The sequence below is a fragment of the Lissotriton vulgaris genome, chromosome 9, assembly GCF_964263255.1.
Source record: "Lissotriton vulgaris chromosome 9, aLisVul1.2, whole genome shotgun sequence".
Lineage (NCBI taxonomy): Eukaryota > Metazoa > Chordata > Amphibia > Caudata > Salamandridae > Lissotriton > Lissotriton vulgaris.
This window is the reverse complement of record NC_141697.1, coordinates 155,792,218-155,812,680: the sequence shown is the minus strand read 5'-3', so window position 1 is coordinate 155,812,680 and position 20,463 is coordinate 155,792,218. Positions and strand designations below refer to the sequence as shown.

The window sequence follows — 20,463 nt, the reverse complement described above, 5'->3', positions numbered from 1 at the left end:
GGGGGTATTTATAAAGCGCACTGTCACTCCACGGAGGACCTGGCGCTGCGACTTCATTGCTGGTAGATTGGCAGATGTTTTAGCTGAATTATAGATGTTATGTGATTTAGACAAGAGATTTGCAAGTTGATTCGGCTAATCCATAGATCCATGTTTTTAGGGATTTTTTGAAGTTTTGTTCTGATGCAATTAAGCGAAGATGAGCAGGGAGTGTTTTCCAGGCTTTGGCTCCTAGAACTGCCAGTGATTTTCCACCCTTGGTGGCAAGTCTGAACTTGGGAACAGTCCTCAAATTAGCTGTTGCTGATCTGAGTTCTCTAGTGGGGTGGTATCTGTGAAATTTGTTGGACAGATAATTTGGACCGCGCTTGTGAAAACATCTAAATGTAATCACAAGGATTTTGAATAGTATACGTTTCTGAATGGGAAGCCAATGCAGCATGTCTAAGGCGGCTGATGCTGATGATTTTCTGGGCCACCTCAGGACCAACCGAGCCACCGAGTTCTGAACCATCTGTAATTTATGCAGGGTAGATTTTGCCACCCCTTCACACAGACTATTACAGTAGTCCATTCTTGATGTAACTAAAGCAATAGCTACTGTGCGGCGGGCAGACAAGGGCAGGTAATCAAAGAATTTGCGTAAACCTTTTATGATATTGAAGCAGACCGCAGCTACTTCTTTAGATTGTTGCTTAAAGGAAAGCATGTCATCGAATTTTATGCCCAAGTTTCGAGTTGCGCTGATGGTGTTTGGAAGGGCTTCCGCATCAGATGGCCAGCAAGTGTGTGGAGATAAGAGATTGTTTTTCCCAAATGGTAGGATCTAAGGTGGTTATCATGCATCCAATTGAAGGTCGCAGTCAGACACTCTTTCAGAACCTGTTCAGCCTTATCTGTATCTTCATCCAGAACCAGGACCAGTTGAGTGTCGTCTGCGTATGCAATAGTACTCACATCGTAGGAAGCAATTAGATTGATCAGGGGTGCCATATAAAGATTGAACAGAGTAGGGCTCAAACTTGAGCCCTGAGGCACCCCTGAGCCAATCTCCTTCTCCTCCTCCGAGTGAAAACTGTCCTAACATGGTTATCTGTTTTCTATGTAACAGAAAATTTTTGAACCAATTCAACACGGTGCCCCCTATGCCAGCTTCAACCAAGCGATGTAATAGAATGGCATGGGACACCGTGTCGAATGCTGCAGATAGATCAAGGAGGATTAAGACTGCCTTCCTCCCTTGATCTAGTGCAGCTCTTATGGTTTCTGTTGTTGGATGAATTTGTCAGGTAAATTTGCTTACGCTTTTCCACGTCTCCCGCTAATTCAATTAGTGGTTTGGAAGCTCAAGCAACATTCTCTCACAAAAATCCTAGTTGCTCCCACATGAGCTCGAAAACCATGGTACACAACCCTGTTGGAACTATCAGTAGTTCCTCTTCAAAAGTTACACCTCTGCCCCAAGCTCCTTAGTCAGAATGATGGAGAAATAAGACATCCAGATCCCTGTCGACTCAACCTTGCGATCTGGCACCTGAAATCATAGTTTGGCTACCTTAATCTCCCGCCAGACTGCATGGACGCCATTAAAGAGGCTAGACGCCCTACCACAAGAGCATGCTATGCAGCAAAATAGAAACTATTTGTAATTTATTGTACTAACAATAAAATCAATCCGTTAGATGCTTCTACTCAAAACATAATTTGCTATCTGTTACACTCACACCGTTTTAACTTGGCATACACATCTATATGATTACATCTTGCTGCAATAGCGGCTTACCTACAAAACAGACAACACTTGTCTTTGTTTTGTGTACCCGCTATCAAAGCCTTTATGGAAGGAATAAAAAGAATCATTCCTCCTAGACTTCCACCTTCTCCCGTGTGGAATCTTAACATAGTCCTTACAAGACTAATGAGCCTGCTGTTTGAGCCTTTGCAGAAATGCGAACTACGATTTCTGACTTGTAAGGTAGCCTTCCTTATAGCCATCACATCTCTTAGAAGAGTTGGTGAGGTCCAGGCACTAACTATACAAGAACCATTTTTACAAATTCACCACAATAAAGTGGTTCTTAGGACTAACCCAAAATTTTTACACAGTCGTTTCTGCCTTTCAACTCAACAGTCAGTTGAGTTACCCTTGTTTTTCCCTCAACCAGACTCAGTAGCAGAATGTGCTCTTCACACATTGGATGTAGAAAGAGCAATACTTTATTACATTGAAAGAACCAAATATTTTAGGAAAACTAAACAACTTTGTTGCTTTTTCTTCACCACATAAAGGTAATCCCATTTCAAAAGCAGGTATTGCACGGCGGATAGTTAAGTGCATCCAAATATGCTACCTCAAGGCTAAACGCACCTTAACAATTCATCTAGAGCACACTCTACACGCAAACTAGGGGCTTCTATGGCATTCCTAGGGAACATACCCTTGGATGACATCTGCAACATGGTCTACACCACACACATTCACAACGCACTATTGTGTAAATGTGTTAGCGAAACAATAAGCTAGTGTGGGCCAGGCCATTTTAAGAACACTATTTCAAACCACTGCAACAGATGCAGGATAGCCCCCGCTGGGAAGCTAACTGCTGTATAGTCTATGCTAACGCATATGATCTACAGCTCTTATGCTTTGAACGGAAAATGCTACTTACCTAGTATGCATCTGTTCTTGGCATATAAAGCTGTAGATTCATATGCACACACCCGCCTTCCCAGGTACCTTGATCCGTTGCAGTATTATCTTACTTAGATACACTATATATGGACATCTCTTTCTACTCTTACTAACTCCATCATCACCCTCACGACAAAAACAGTCTGGGGATGGAGTTGATGCCCATGCGCACTATCACCAAAGGGATGAGTCGCCTATCTTGTGACTATAAAGACTTCTCCGAAGAAAAAGAAAGTGCAAACATGCCCAACACCTGATGGTGATCTATGCTAACGCATATGAATCTACAGCTTTCTATGCCAAGAACAGATGCATACTGGGTAAGTAGCATTTTCCTTTCCTCCATAGGTTAACATTGGCTGTCTTTCTGTGAAAAGTTTCTACGTGTGGAGTTTGAGGAACTAAAGAAATTTTTAAAAAATTGCATTATTTAACAAAAACGATTTTACTTACCTGTTTTCAGGAAATGTCCCAGAGTAGTATCTAGATATACTACTCTGTGTAAGCCTAGTAATCTCAAAAGTTACTCACCTGCTATTTTACTGAAAAGCCTATTGAAGTCTATGTACTGCATTTACTAAGTATTGCATTTCTCTGCATCCATACTGTAAATCAAATCAAAGTGCATGTACAAGTATCATTCAAACAGTATATCTGAAAGAGACACGTTAGTGATAGATTCCTTACCTTAGAATATCCACAGGCGTCGGACTGGATCCGGAAACTTTTGCGTAGCAATACCCCTGCGCGTCGGTAGGCGTCGTCTGCGGCTCCGCGTCCGTGTCCGAATGATGTCGCCGGAGTACTCAGACGCCGCCCTCGCGCGCTGACGTCAGTTCTTTTTTCCGTGCCAGCTAGCGCAGATCCCGGAGAAGCTCTACCTCTTAGTCACTTTTTGACTAAACTTTTTTGATCTTTTGATCTGTTTTTCTCGAGTCGTTCGACTCCTACGGTGCCGGTAGGGATGCCCGGGTTCAAACCCTGCTCCAAGTGCAGCCAACTGATGTCGGTTACCGACCACCATCGCCGGTGTCTAGACCAAGACGACCGAACCTGCAAGCGGCTTGAGCTCCGGCAGTCGGCCCGCGCCGTTCAAGGTCCCGGTCCCACAGGAGGTCGAGGGACCGGTCGCGGGGTCAGAGCCCTCGTAGTTCCGAGAGTCGGCATCGATCTTCGGGATCAACGTGCTCAGGTAAGAGACATGAGGTTGGAAAGGCGTCATCTTTCTTCCGACCAACCAAAACCCCCACCCACCCACCCACTCGACGCGGCCGGGGGTTTGGGTTACATCACCCATGCGGCTCCGACGGAGTCGCGGGCGTCGCAACCTGCCCCATACCTTCCGGTCCCTGGGCACGATGTGATGCCAGAGGAGATCGAGCGGTACCTTATGGCCATGAGGTCTCTCCCTCCTCCGCTGGGCTCCGTGGTGCCTTCGGGCCCAGCGGTACCGGCTGGGGGGGACTAGCGGGTCGGGTGCTTCGGCGCCGTCCGATGCTTCGGCGCCGGCGGCGACTTCGGTCCCGGTGCCGCAGGCACTCACTGGATCTGGTTCCGGGTCGTCGCCGGTCGACCTCACGACCTCACCGACGCCGGCCCCTAGGGTGTCGCCCCCGGCGCCGCCTACGGGCAACGCCGTCCCCGATCCTGCCCTTGATTCGGTTCCGGCGCCGCTCTCGACGTCGTATGGAGACTTTTACTTCCACGAACTGGCCCCATCCTTTGAACCTGAACTTCAGGTGATGGGTGACGAGGGAGATTGGGAGGAGTCTGTGAACCCTCTGGAAAGGACTGCCAGTCTCAAACAGCACTGGACATGTGAGCTTGGGGATGCCAGTGGACTGGACATTGGGCCTAGAGCTCCCCGTCGCGGCCGTGAGGACTAACCTCCTCACTGAGGTCCTTAAACCGCAGGCAAGCTCTGCTGAGCCTCTGCTGCCGTTTAATGAGGTCTTGTGTGACGTTCTTTTAGGCACTTGGTCCAAGCCCGCTACTGGTCAGCCTGTAGATAGGAACGTGGCCAGCTCCGGGCGACCCTTGCTTCTTGTCCACCCACCCCACCCCCGAGAGCCTGGTTATCCAGCCCTCTACTTCCCAGACCGCACGGTAATCCAAGAGGTACGTACAATTCGGTAAGAAGGTGTTCTCGTCCTTGAGTTTGGGACTGTGGTCAGTCAATATCGCATGCCTCTTGGGCCGCTACACCCACACTCTGTGGGACACGGTCGCGGACGTGCTGCCACAATGTCCGGAGGAGCCCCCGGACTAAACTCGCCCAAGCCCTTGCGGAGGGTCGAGATGTGGCACGCTATTCCATCCGGTGTGGGCTGGATACCACGGACTAACTAGGCAGAGCGATGGCAACGTTGGTGGCGGTTCAACGCCACGCCTGGTTGAGGACCGCCAACTTTTCGGCTAATGCCCAGGCCACCCTTCTGGACATGCCGTTTGATGGCCGTCGCCTCTTTGGCGACAAGGCAGACCATGCGCTTGAGCGTTTTAAGGACTCCAGGGCTATGCCAAGTCCTTGGGCCTCTCTGCCCCACGCCAGCAAAGGAGTGCCTTTCGCTCCTTTCGTGGCCAAGGAAGGGGCGCTCCCACACGTGCTGCCAGCCACGCACTGCAGACTAATACACAGCGTGGTGGCGGCCGTGGAAACCGCTGTGGTGGTGGTCGGGGACAACAGAGAGGCCTGTCCACACCTTCCCCCTGCAGCATCCGCCTCAAAACCCTCCTAGTCCATGCTTTCAGGCCCATGTGACGCCAGTGGTGGGCAGGGTTCGCCATCACCACCTCCACTGGCGCACTGTCACGTCGGACATGTGGGTGCTGCAAATCGTCTGAAGGGTCTACTCCCTTCCCTTCGAGGCGACCCTCCAGGCATGCCCCCGCAATACACCGCTTGTTGGGGGATCACTTGCAACTTCTGCAAGAGGAAGTTACGGCCCTCTTGGCCACGGGGCCATCGAGCACGTTCCGGGGCCGGAAGTAGGGTGTGGTTGTTACTCCTACTACTTTCTGGTACCCAAGAAGGGCAAGGGGGGCCTGCGCCCTATCTTGGACCTACGGAACGTCAACGGCTTCCTCCGGAAGGAGAAGTTCAAAATGCTGACATTGGCTCAGGTCTTAGCTGCCCTGGACCCAGGAGACTGGATGGTAGCGTTGGACTTGCAGAACGCTTATTTACACGTCCTGCCGGCCCACCGGCGCTACCTGCCGTTCACGGTAGGCCACGAGCACTTTCAGTTTACCGTGCTCCTCTTCGGCCTTACCAGCGCCCCACGGGTGTTCATGAAAGAGATGGCAGTGGTCGCAGCTCATCTGCGCAGGTTAGGGGTTTCAGTCTTCCCCCTACCTCGCCGACTGGTTGTTGAAGGCGGGCTCGCCCCAGACAGTCGTCAGACAACGGCGGACCTCCTTCACCAGCTGGGGTTTTCCATCAACGTGCCGAAGTCACACCTGTGCCCCTCTCAGAAGCTCCTCTTCATCGGAGCGGTCCTCGACTCGGCGCAGTTTCGGGTTTATCCTCCCGAACAGCGGGTCCGGGATATTCAGGCTCTGATTCCAATCTTTCAGCCTTTATCCTGAGTCTCGGTCAGGTTGACGCTGCGGCTTCTGGGGCTGATGGCCTCCTGCATCCTTCTGGTGCATTACGCCAAGTGGCGGATGCGGGTTCTGCAGTGGGACCTGAAGTTTCAGTGGGCCCAGCATCAGGGCAACCTGTCTGACCATGTCATGATCTCGGAGGGCACTGCGAGACAGCTGCAGTGGTGGCTCACGGACCGCGATTGGGTCAGCGGCAGATCCCTCTCCCTTCCCCAACCGGAGCACATAGTTGTGACGGATGCGTCCCACCAGGGCTGGGGAGGCCACATGGGAGAGGCGGAGATCAGAGGCCTCTGGTCTCCGGCGGTGTTCCGGCTCCATGTCAACCTTCTGGAGTTGCGGGCGATTCGTCTAGCACTGAAGGTATTCTCCCCTCTTTCCGGGGGAGTGTAGTGCAGGTGTTCACGGACAACACCACCGCCTTGTGGTACTGCAACAAACAGGGCGAGGTGGTGTTGTGGACCCTCTGCCAGGAGGCTCTGCGCCTCTGGCAGTGGCTGGAACATCAGGGGGTGACCCTGGCGGTTCAACACCTGGCAGGTTCTCTGAACGCCAGGGCGGACGAGCTCAGCCGAAGGTGCATGATGGATCACGAATGGCGTCTGAACTCGGACGTGGGGCAAGGCCTCTTTCTGCAGTGGGGAGAGCCTTGGTTAGATCTATTCGCCACCGAAGAGAACGCGCGATGTCACCAGTTCTGCACGTTGGAATTTCCAAGGTGGCACTCGCTCGGGGATGCTTTTCATCACAAGTGGAGTTGCGGTCTGTTGTACGCCTATCCGCCTATACCACTTCTGCCCAGAGTGCTAAAGAAAATCAAGCGCGACTGGGCCCAAGTCATCCTTGTGGCTCCGGACTGGGTGCGATGGTACTGGTAACCCGAGTTACCCAGTATGTCAGTCGATCCCCCGATTAGTCTGCCTCTTCAGGAGGACCTTCTGTCGCAGCAGCAGGGGACGGTCCTCCACCCGCACCTGTTGAGTCTCCACCTCCATGCTTGGAGATTGAGCGACGACAGTTGAGGCCATTTGACTTACCTCCTGAAGTCTGTACTGTGATTCTGGCAGCCAGGCGTCCCTCCACAAAGTTGGTATACGCCTGCAGATTTGTGGCATGGTGCACAGCAAAGGCTGTGGATCATCTCAATGCCCCTCTTTCGGAGGTTCTCCTCTTCCTTCTTCCTATTGCCCAGCAGGGCTCTGTTCTGGGCACTATCAAGGGCTACCTTTCTGCCCTTTCCGCCTTCTTAAGGCTACCTGATCAGCCTTCTTTGTTCAAGTCCCCGATTGTTAACAGATTCTTAAAGGGCATCACTCATATGTTCCCTCCTGTTCCTTTCGTGATGCCCCAGTGGGACTTGAACCTGGTTCTAACTTACCTGATGTGCGCTCCCTTTGAGTTGCTTCAGAACTGTCCTCTCCGTCTTCTTACGCTTAAGACTGCTTTCCTGGTTGCCATCACCTCTGCCAGGAAAGTGAGTGAGCTCTAGGCTCTTTCCTCTAAACCTCCTTTCCTTTCTGTCCATCTGGACAAGGTTGTGTTGCGGACAAAACCCTCTTTCCTGCCCAAGGTAGTCACAGCCTTCCACATCTGGCAGTCCATCACCTTGCCCACCTTCTTTCTACCTCCGCATCCCTCGAAAGAGGAAGAGACTCCACCGCCTGGACCCAAAACGTGCGCTCTCTTACTATCTGGATCGCACACGCCAGTTCCGGGTGGATGACCAACTCTTTATTGATTACGTGGGCGCTAAGAAAGGACGGGCGGTGCACAAGTGGACCATCTCTCAGTGGATCGTGTTGTGCATCCAGGCGTGTTACTCTTTGGCTAAAATGGAACCTCCTGTTGGGCTGAGGGCCCACTCCACTCTGGCCACGGCGACTACTACTGCCCTGGGCCGAGGAGTCCCCTTGCAGGACATTTGTCAGGCAGCTACGTGGGCCTCGCTGCACACGTTCACAAGACACTACTGCCTGGACAGCCAAGTCCGGAGAGATGGCTTCTTTGGCCGTTCCGTCCTCCAGGACTTTCTGGTGTGATTATTGGTTCGCAGACCCACCACCGGGTTGACATTTATTCTAAGGTAAGAAATCTATCACTAACGTGTCTCTTTCATATGCACAAGTTACTACTTGTGTAACGATATATCTGTAAGGTTACACAAGTAGTAACTTGTGCGTCAATTGCATTACTACTGTAAAGTACTTATGGCTTACCTGTGCCAGGCTTGCTTGGTCTAGAAAATAAAATAACAAAGAATATTTTTATACAAAAACAATTGGTCTGAAGTTTAGTCTTTGAGTGTGTGAATTCATTTGCTGACTAAGTGTGTACAACAAATGAATAACACTGTCCTCTGATACTGCCTTACTGCTCGACCACACTACCACAAATGGAGAGTAAGGTTCTATTTAACTTTACCTCTGCCTACCTTTGTGGTTCCACTGGACTCTGTACACACTATACCTCACTTTGGTATAGTATATACAGAGCCATCTTCCTTCAGTAACCTAATCCTTCCTTGTGATTCTGGTACTTTCAACATAGGCTTTCAGTCCTTCATGATGAGACACGTGGGTAGGTTATGGGAATTGTTCTAAAAGTAACTGGAATAATTGCACCTCAAAAGGGACCTGAAACAAAGGTCTCCAAATCATTAACTCGTGAAAGGAGTAATGCCTAAGTTAGCAGTTCTATAGTTCTCAAGTAGGGACTTTTACTTGTTACTGCTCATATTATAGACCGGTTGTCTTTAAAAAACAATTCTTCTAAGTTGTGTATACGTAGAAGTTTAATCATGTTCTTTTAAATCCCTCCAGATAAAAAGACCATACTTCCATGTAAAACCTTTGGAGAAAGCCCAGCTGAAAAATTGGAGAGAATACGTGGAGTTCGAAATTGAAAATGGGTCTCATGAGCGAGTAGTGGTCCTGTTTGAAAGATGTGTTATATGTTGTGCCCTCTATGAGGAATTTTGGATCAAGGCAAGAAAAAATCTTCCCCTTTCTACCCTAAATGTATTTATAATTTCAAACATTTGATCTGGTTACTAACATTGTATTGTTGAATATTGTTCATATATAACTATGTCTGTTGCATTAGGGGGATGGTCTGCTTGCAACCAGATTTGACTGCTGCATATGCCAACTCCGTTGCCTCTCTACGTCCTTCCTTACAGAAACTAGTCTAGTGGTTCAATAAGGTGCTGAACGGGTTTAAAAAAGATTTTTTTTATTCAGTCATCTTTTTAAGCCCTCTAAACACACACTGAAGCTTGTATTAATGATCTGCTTTTATATTTAGTATGCAAAATACATGGAGCACCACGGTGTTGAAGGAGTACAACATGTTTATAGCAGAGCTTGCGTAATTCACCTTCCAAAGAAGCCACTGATCCATTTACTCTGGGCGGCCTTTGAAGAACAGCAGGGTAAGGTTTTGCTTAATTGTATTTATTTACAACATTTTTTGCTTTGTTTTTATTTCTAATTTAGCGGTTTAATAAACTTAACAGTATGACAACAGCCGTATGCTTCCCCATAAGCAGTCAGTACTCTCATTGATAAGGTACATTGTACAATAAAGTGGTATACGTACATCAGCTTTAAACAGATTGACATATTATGCCCAGTCCTTGTCTAGTTGCCTCCAATTACCAACAATTCCAAGTCTCCAGTCTCAGCCATGCACATCCCCAGTACGCTTTATAGCTAGGCAGGGTATCCCTGTTTATCAGTCAGCAGTCCTCTAGGTCTCTGGGCTCCCCGCAGCATCATACCCATTGTGTTGACCCTGCAAGAATGTCTGAAACATGGTCTCTGTGTGCCATATCCTCCACCACCCCCTTCTCTCTTTGCACTCTTTTCAGTAGCACTTCTTTCTCCAGCGCCCACTCCTCTATGTTCTGGTCCCATTTAGTGAGCTATTTATAGACCACCAGTGTATTACTGTTCGGGGATTGGCAGTAGTAAGTCGATGGTTGCAAATCTCTGCTGTATTTGGGCTTGTGAATTCTGCCCAATAGGCCTTTTCATATGGTTGCAACGCGAGTCACTCTCTCAAGCTTCAGGATCACATCTCTCCAGTACTGCTGTATCTTACTGCACGTCCAGGTCATGTGTTGGAATGCGGCTCCTTGCTCATCCCAGTGGAGACAGTCCTCAGTCCTGGCAGATCTGGAGTCTAGCAGGCATATCACCTGGAGCCTAGCAGGCATCAAATAACCTCCTGCACTTGTGCACAAACCATTTCCCATTCTGCATCTGTCAGTGGGGACTGTTGATCATCATCCAAAGCTCATCAAGCCCGCAGTTGGGGAAAGTGATCTTTTGCTTTCAAGTTCCATAGAGAGACACACACACACGCACACAAACCATCTTTACCCCTTTCAGGCTGTACACACCGATTTGGTGAACTGCACCATCTGCCCTGCTCTGATTCTGAACATCTCACACTTCCTTGAATGTTATAGACCTACCCCCTGGGTACAGATCTCCCATCTCTAGGCATCCCCTATCCTTCTATGCCGCCAGTGATATTGTTTCCCATATTTACCTAAACAGTTACAACCAATCGTTTGGGAATGCCCTAATTATAGGCAGACATCTCTGTACTCTCTGGCCTACGATTTATAAGGCTGAGCATCCTAGCTTATCAATCTAGGTGTTTATTTGGGCTTGTGTGCTCCTTATCTGGCAGATCTACACAACACCATCCGGCAGCACTTCTTTCATCAGTATGAATTCTCAGTTCGGGCTCTCAGGGCACCCATTTGCTGCATGCTATAGCTGAGCAGCGATATAGAGTTCCAGGTCTCGAGGCCTGGCAAATACCTCCAGACCCACAGGTGTATAAGTACCAATTCACTGGGTGGCGTTACATAGACCTAAGTGTCATCCACATACCACATGTACTTCGCTGCCTACACAGACACCCCAAGGTTCCATCTCATGCAGCTGCCAAAATGCTAATGGCTTCAGAACTATCACGAACAGTAGGGGCAATAACTCTTCTCTCTGCCAGGTTCCTTTCTCCATTGTCACGCTGCTGGAAGTTCTACCTCCGAGTAAACCCTTGTGGTCTGTGTATTTAAATCCTACTCAGCACAAAAAAGTACACGCCATATCCCATTGCCCTGAGAACCTCAAACATGTATTCTCACCATAGGTGTAGGAAGCTGGCTCTTTATATATCAAAATTAGATATATATTGTGTAAAGAGTCCAAGGGTTCCCTTAAGAGTTGACAAGGAGCTTGCAATGGCACCCCAAGGTGCTCTGTTAGGGGGTAGAGTCGTCGAGAAGCCTTAGACTTGACACAGAGGAGTGCACGACATCTGAGAATACATACAATGGTCAATAAATGAAACAAGCGACTCAAAAGAGATCCACACCAATTTACAAAAATAGCAAGTATCTTTGAGAAAGTGCCCTCTTTCTGCATGGTTGCCCCCACTTTTTGCTGAACTGCTGATGTGCTTGGACTGAGTGTACCCAGGGCCTATGTTTTTTCCCTAAAACTGCATTGAAACCCAAACCCGATTGGCACCTCTGGCCACTGGTGAGCGCCTGGTAAAAGGTACCACAGGTACCCAGGGCACTGTGACCAAGGAAGGCCTCTAAGGGCTGCAGCACTTATTGTGCCACCCTAAGGGTTGTACCTTTACACTCACACACTGACTTTGCAGGCTGCGTGTCTTGGTGCAGAACAAAGTGAAGTTAACATGGCACACATCCCTGTGCCATGCCTACAGCCCACTGCCCTGGCATAGATCAGTCACCCCTCTAGCTGGCTGCACTATACCAGTGCTGAGGGTTCTGTTGCATGTGCCCTGTACCCCTACAGTGTCCAAGTCAATTCTTGTAAGTGCAGTGCTGCCATTAAGAGTATATGGTGCTGGGAGTTTGTCATTACGAAGTCCGCAGCACCGTAATGGCTAAAATGAAAACTGAAAAGTTTGGTATCAAACTTCTCAGCACATTAAACCCACACTGATGTTAGTGTGGGATTTAATGAAAAATGCACACAGATGGCATCTTAGAGATGTCCCCTGAAAAACGACCTACCACTAGAGTCCACGCTGAGTGGCTGCTTTGAACTGCCACCACCAAACATCTTTCTGGATCCCTGGGTCGGGAGCCTGCTGCTCTCGGGGGGCTGTAACAAGGCACATCCTGGGACGAGGTGCCAAGCCTCCTCCCCCAGGATGGGCAGGGTCCTCATTGGGGGAGCTTCAAAGGCTTGCTGCCTTTGTGAGCTTCCCCAGGTCACTTGCTACTTTCAGCAACTGGTCCCCACTGGTTCTGACCCCACTTTGGCTGAGAGAACCAGCAGGAAAATCGAGTGAGGAAAAGAGATGTGCCCACTTCTGCCAACTCCACCCCTCAGGTGGGGGAGGCAAGGTGAAGCACAACTCTGTCCCCGCCATCTTGCAGATGGGGGACCCAGCCAACCAGGGTGAGGCTTATGCCCCCTCCCACTTGAGGGTGGCATAATAGGGGTTGTACCCCCCTTAGGGAAGGGACCCATTGTTCCCAACCATTTACCTACCTGTAACGCCCCCTAAATCTAGTATTTAGGGGCACCCCTGAACCTAGCTTCCTAAGACCAGAAACCAGAGGAGGAAAAGGACTGAACGTCCGTGCTGAAGCTGACAAGAGGACGACGCCCACTGACTTGTCACCAGCTCTACCGGCCTGCCGCCACCTTGAACCTGCTCCAGCGAAATCTGTGTCCTGCAGCCAGCACCCTTGAGCAACCCAGAGGGCCTACCTTCCATCCCAAAGACTCAGTCTCCCCTGAACACCGGATTTGTTCAACAGACTCCAGCTCCGCAAGGATCCGCGGGTCTGCCCCACTGCACCAGACGCCCACGGCCAGAGTTCAAGTAGCCCAACACGAGGTTTCCCCTGCGATCCTGACCAGAGATCTGGTGATCCCTGACCTGCTTCAAGCCTCAAGCTGATGCCTGCAGCCACCAACCGGAGGCCCTCTATCCCCCACTGGATAACATTGGGCCTCGGCGCTCTGCACCTGGCTGTCCTAGTGCGCTGAGGGTGTATCAAGAGTGCATCCTTGACCCTGGGGGACCCCTGTGTCTAACCTCACAATACCAACTCCCACAACAAAGTACTTGCCTGTTAACCGATAACACTATTTTCCTCCACAGGATAACATTGACTGTTTTTCTATGAAACATTTCCAAGTGTGGAGTTGGAAAATCTAAGAAACCCTTCAAAACTGTAACTAAATAATAAAAACGCTTTTACTTACCTGTGTACAGGAAATGTCCAGTGCTATATCCTGGAATACTAAACTGTAAGACAAGTAATCTGTAAAGTAATCTACTTGACATTCTACTAAAAAGCCTATACAAAGTATATGTACTGTATTCTCTAAAGCATTGCATCATCAGTAACACTAATGTAATCCAAACAAAGTGCATAAGCAATAGCAATTCAAACTGTTAATAATGTGTAAGGTATGTATTCCTTACCTGTGCCAGGCTTGCTTGGTTCTAGAAAATAAAATAACTAAAATATTTGTATACAAAACCAATTGGTCTGAAGTTCAGTCTTTGAGTGTGTGATATCATTTGCTGATTGAGTGTGCACGACAAATGCTTAACACTACCCTCTGATACAGCCTTACTGTTCGACCACCCTACCACAAATCGAGAGTAAGGTTTTATCTACTTTTACCTCTGCCTACCCTTGGGGTTCCACTGGACTCTGTGCACACTATACCTCACTTTGGTATAGTATATACAGAGCCAGCTTCCTACAGTATATTTATATATGTTCAGAAGAAAATCGTTCAGGTAAGTACATTTTAAAATATGAATTCTGAGTTCTGCAATGTTATCCTTTAGGATAAAAATCATATGCAGTTTACCGGTTGTCAGCGACTTACGGGACCCTTCTCCAGGAGTTAAGGTGGGTGGTTTGCAAGGTCCCAGGCCGCACCAGCAGAACACCACCAGCGGCACTAGGGCGGCTGGGTGCACAGGTGCCAAAAGGTGTCTGGTGTCAATCTTATGGAGAACGGTCTTGGTAGAAAGAGGCTACAGGAAAGGGCTGAGGTACATGTCCGGTAAAACCAACAAGTGGCTTCGGTTCTTGTGAAGTTGGGGATGTGGAGACACCTTTTGCCCTCTTCTCCTCGAGACGTGGCGTCTGGGTGCAGAGGGTCTTTGGGGTGCTAGGTTTCTCTGTCCAATAACACCTGTGGTTGAGGGGGCCTGCCAACAGAGGCTGCAGGTGACGTTTGAGTTCACGAGAGTCACTCCAAAGTGGATTCGGTACCTTGAGGGCTTGGGGACCACACTGACACAGTTGGCCACTTCGACATGGATGGATGGCTCAGGTGGTGTGGTGCTTGCCAGCGTCTGGCTATGGCAGGGCCAGAATCCTCTTGGTCAAGGGCACGCTTATCTGAATAGCTAAATTTTCCACCAGTCCAGGTGCCAAAGGGGCTCTGGACAAGAGGGTTGGCTTCCTCTCCTGCGAGGGAAGCCAAATTTGCATTTCAAAGGCAGCAGCTCTTTGAAGCTTGCCGGCCTAGGAATGCTAATCAGCAGGTCATCCTGTGGAATGGGGTGTGACACCCTCTTCCTGGGCAGGCTTTTGTTCTGGGTCTCCTGAAAGCAAATAAGGGGTGCCACCTAGAAATAGGCTGCCAATTGGGACTTGGGGACAAGTCCGGGAACTCCCAACAGGGTCACAAGGGTCCTGGAAGCAAGAGGGCACAGTCTATTCTCTGGTACCCGGGCAGAGGCACTCTGGTGCAGAGTAGACCAGTTAGGTGGGTTTGTTGCGTTAAAGGCCCTCGCTGTAGGGTCACACAGTGCATACTGCAGCCCTTGGGGACACTAGTTTGCCTACTTGCCCTAGGTACCAGGGGTACCATTTACTAGGAACTTATAGGTGGTGCTAATGTTATTGCCATTTGGGAGAACAATTCTACAGTTTTAGCGGAAGAGGTCTAGCTCTGGGTACTTGGATAGCGGGAACCCAGTGCACTTCTTTCAAAGTTGCATCAGAAACCAGGTAAAATGTGGGGGTGACCATGTCAAAGGGCACTTTACTACTCAAACAACCCCCACCCTCCCAACAAAAGAGACTAACCTTTCCTAGGAGTTCATCTTCTAAGTGAAAAAACCTGAAAAGGCCTCTGCATTGGCATGGACACTCCTTGGTCTGTGCTCCCCTGTAAAGTCCATACCCTGTAGTGTGGTGGACCACCTTTTTCACCTTTCATCTGCATTAGCCATCTGAGAGGCATCTGGTCAGTATGGACAAGGAAGTGAGTGCCAAACAGGTATGGTTTTAACTTCTTCATGGCCCAAACCACAGCAAAGGCTTCCCTCTCAATGATAAGTGCGCTCTGAGGAGTAACCTCCTGCTAATGAAACCAACAGACTAGTCATGGCCATCGATGGTCTGGGAAAGGACTGCTCCAATCCCATGTTCAGAGGCATCAGTCTGCAGCATAAACTGCTTCGAATAATCTGGAGCTTTAAGAATGGGTGCTGAGCACATTGCTTCTTTTGACATTTCTCTGCCCCAATTATCTTCTTTGGCATCTTCTTGGAGGCGAGTTCTGAGGGGTGCCACAATGGTATCATAGCCCTTCACAAATTTCCTATAGTACCCAGTCAAGCCAAGGAATGCCCTGGGTTGGTGGAGCTTCCCAGTCCAGAATTGTCTGGATCTTGGACTGTAAATGTTGAACCTGGCCTCCACCTACAAGGTGGTCCAAGTATACAACTATGAACTGCCATATCTGGCAGTCGCTTGCTTTGATAGTGCAACCTTCAGCTAGTAGAGACATGACCTTCTCAAGGTGGATCAGGTGATCCTACCAAGTGAAGTGAACCTATAGACCGCAATATCGTCTAGATATGCTGCACTAAAAGTTTCCAACCCAGCAAAGACTTTATTCACCAACCTGTGAAGGGTGGCAGGGGTTTTCTTTATTCCAAAGTGCATAACAGTGAATGCCTATCTGGGATCAAGAAGGCTGACTTTCCTTTTGCTGCTGGGGTCAGACCAATCTGTCAGTACCCTGATGGCAAATCAAAGGTACTGAGAAATGTGTCTGCCTCCAACCTGTCAATTCGCTAATCAGCTCTAGGAATTGGGTGTGCATCTGTCTTGGTTACAGCGTTGAGGCCCCTATATAACACAGAACCTCAGTTTTGGTTTTCAACCCTTGGAATGAGGTTTGGGAATTAATCCAACTGGCTTGCCCAGGGGCAATCGGAGGGTCCAGTGACTCCCAATTCCATCTTCTTGCTGACTTCAGCTCAGATGCTCCCCTTAACGACATCAATTTCTACAGCAATTCTCCCTCTGTGCTGAGTCATTGATTCCCATCGTTCATGAAGAGCTCAGCTCGTCATGAGCACACAAGCAGTGTGACTGTGTACTGCACACAAGCAGTGTGACTGTGTACTGCACACAAGCAGTGTGACTGTGTACTGCACACAAGCAGTGTGACTGTGTACTGCACACAAGCAGTGTGACTGTGTACTGCACACAAGCAGTGTGACTGTGTACTGCACACAAGCAGTGTGACTGTGTACTGCACACAAGCAGTGTGACAGTGTACTGCATGACGAGCTGAGCTCGTCATGAGCATGGAAGGGATTAACTTGAATCAGAATGTATATATACTTTGTGTTTGGGGCATATGAGCTGTAGATCACATACTTTTGCATAGATCGCCATCTGGTGTTGGGCAAGATAGGTGACTCCTTTGGTTAGTAATGTGCATGGGCATCTACTCCATCTCCAGATAGTTTTTTTTCCACCATTGGGTTCGGATGTAATTTGCTGCGCTCCAGGTTGTGTCGTTTCGATTCCCCTTAGACGCGCAAAGCTCTCACCGCGCAACGGTATTGTTTCGATCGCAATCTCTCAACGCCCATCTACTTCCCAAAGAGATTTTCAAGTCCGGGCGTCGACGTGGGCCATTAGGTCGATTGGCGCCATCAACCAGCATTTGGAAAGGACTCCATTTAAAAAATGCAAGTGTGGGGCTAAATTCCCCCACACAATCTCCACGAGGTCTGCACCTTAGTCTCTCTCCAGAACACGAGAGTCGACACTGCCAGGCCTGTGATTCTTTCAGGTCCAAGAAGACTGTACATGATCACTGGACTCAACTTCACGAAATGTCCAAATCAACAATCTCGGCACAGGAAGACTTCTTCGAGACAGGCCCGACAATCCGGAACTGGAAACGAGATGAACAAGCCAGCGTCTCCGAAGCCGACGAATCTGACTCCGAAGACCAGTCGATAACTCGTTGTCAACGAATCGGGAGTACAGACGTCGACGCCCTGGCCCAATACAACACATGGCTCCGGTAATGCCTTTACCTCCGGGTCTGGGATGACACGTGATACTGCTTCAGAAGCCCCGCCTCCGGGCCCGGCTTCGAAACCCAGTAAGCCTTCTGGCAGCTTGGGATGGAGCCACCCACATCATGGTGCCGAAAAACCCTCTTCTGCACCGAAACATAAGCCCAAGGTACCGTCGACTCCAGATCCTTCGGCACCGAAACCAAAACCCAAAATACCAGAAACTTCGGCACCGAAGCAAACTCCATCCAAAACTTCAGATCCGAAAAAACTGCCAAAATCTTCCTAGTCGAAAAACTACACCTAGGCAAAAGGACACAAAAACTCCTCCTAAAGCTAAGGAAGATAAGCCAAAACACCACTCTGAGTCTAAATCCTCGGCACCGAAAAAAGACAGTGCATCCAAGGAACTTTTCCATCCAGATCCACCGGATCCTAAGCAAAAGACACTGCATATTGACCCCATTACTGGGCAAGTCACCTCTATACAACCTAAAAAGAGGAAATTAGACACCTCAGAAAACCTAAGATACCCTCGAAGAAAAAAGACTCACCCACTTCACCTATGAGGCCTTTTTCACCACCTCCACAGCTTACAGCCATTATACTTTCTCCAGCACTTTCTCCAACACCTCCTCTATCACTTACAACACAAGATGAGGATTTAGGGGTGGAGATGAAGACATAGACCCGCCACATCATGATATATATACTGATGATGACACCCACAGTATTCTACCTCATGACTCTTGGTAAGATTATAATGTCCCAGATGTACCTGAGCCAGATTTATACCCCTCCAGACCATCCCCTCCAGATGACAACGTAGGGTTTGCACAGCTGATAAATAGAGCTGCACAATACCATGGGGTTCAACTCCATTCAGACCCCCTGGAAGAGGATTTTTTATTAGAGACATTCTCACAGCCTCAAAAGACAACAAAGACTCTCCCTATGCTCAAAGGGATGATTAAACATGCCCCTGAGGTTTTTAACCCCTTGCGTGCGGGGCGTTTTTTCCGCCTGTGCTGACTCCGCCTTGCGCGGGCGGAGTCATGTCGGCACGGTTCTGTCATCAGCACAGCTCAACCGATGCTGATGACGGAACCGTTCTGTCATCAGCACGCAAGGGGTTAAAGACCCTGCCGGAGCTAGGGTGCTCAATCCTAGAATTGACACAAAATACAAACCAGCTCCAAGTGATCCAGTTTACATTAAAAGTCCACTTCCTCTGGACTCATTGGTAGTGGTAAATGCCCGTAAACGGGCAAATTCCCAAACCACAGGTGATGCACCTCAGTCTAAACACTAGATGCATCGGGTAAAATAGTTGTTTCCCAGGCTGTAAACTTCTGGCGTTACACCAACTCACAAGCCTTACCAGCAAGGTATGACAGGGCTCACTACGATGAGCTTGAAGACCTTATGCAGCATCTCCCAGACCAATATAAGACCAAGGCAAACGATCTTATAGAAGAGGCGAAATTACTTACAAACACTTCAATTAAATTTGCCCGGATGCAGCAGATACAGCATCTCGCACAATTAATACAATGCACAGACATGTGTGACTATGCATATCTGGTTTCAAACAAGAAGTACAGTCTACTATCCTCAAACAACCCTTGGATCAGGAACACTAGTTTGGACCTACTGTGAACACCTCTTTAGAAAAGATGAAAAAGGACACAAACCGCCAAATCCATGGGGTCTCTACAAGCAACGACGAGTAGAGGTTCCTTTATTCGCTCCTCTTATAGGGACACCTCCAAAACAACTGGCACAGAAAACACCTTCAGCATACAAAAGCTCCACTCAAACTTCCCTAACAGAGGATATTTAGAGGGACTTACAGAGGCAATAACAGGGGCAGAGGACGTGGTTCAAATACCCCCAACTCCCCGACCACAAAACAGTTACTTCACTCCCCCCCCTCCCACTCCGGTCGGGGGAAGACTATCACAGTTCCTACATGTCTGGAATTCCATCACCACAGATAAGTGGTTAAGACAAATTATCCAGTATGGTTACTGACTGGAACTTACTACTTCCCCCCATCCTCCCAACATGCCTCCCAAACAATGTCCAATGTCCACAGAACATCTAACACTTCTCACGCATGAGGTTCTCGCTCTCTTGCCAAAACATCCAATAGAACCGGTTCCCCTACACCAGCAAGGTACAGGGGTTTACTTCCTTTATTTCCTCATTTCCAAAAAGGACGGCTCTCAGGCCAATATTAGACCTGAGACCATTTAACCTGTACATACAATCCGAACACTTCCACATGGTCACACTAAAACAGGTCCTTTCACTGCTCCAACAAGGCGATATCCTTGCCACTCTAGAACTCAATGACGCCTACTTCCACATTCCTATTCACCCTGCTCACAGGAGATACCTACAGTTCATGGTGGACGGACAACATTACCAATTCAAAGTTCTTCCATTCAGGGTCACAACTGCACCCAGAGTCTTCACAAAATGTCTTGCAGTGATAGCAGCCCACTTAAGAAGACAACACATTGATGTGTTTCCTTACCTAGACAACAGGCTCATAATAGCCAAGTCATGCAGCAATTGTGTACAACAAACACACAACACAATCCAGCTGCTGCACAACTTGGGATTCACAATAAACCTCACCAAGTTACATCTCCAACTGTCCCAAACCCAACAGTATCTAGGTGCAACAATAGATCCTTCCAAAGCCCTAGCATACCCCGATCCAGCCAGGATAGCCAGTATGCAAGCCCTCATAATAAAATTTCAACCGCAACTCACTACCAGCTAGAGTGTTC

At 48.8% G+C, this 20,463-nt stretch overlaps 1 protein-coding gene across 2 annotated transcripts in view; it reads left to right on the top strand.

The window, feature by feature from the left end:
• The window catches only part of PRPF39 (pre-mRNA processing factor 39), a 508,214-nt gene that overhangs the window by 326,218 nt on the left and 161,533 nt on the right, over nucleotides 1-20,463 (top strand). For both annotated transcript variants that reach the window (XM_086937261.1, XM_086937262.1), the window contains 2 exons: nucleotides 9,118-9,282; nucleotides 9,602-9,728. In XM_086937261.1, coding sequence (XP_086793387.1) covers nucleotides 9,118-9,282; nucleotides 9,602-9,728 — 292 coding nt within the window. The remainder of the gene's footprint in view (nucleotides 1-9,117; nucleotides 9,283-9,601; nucleotides 9,729-20,463) is intronic.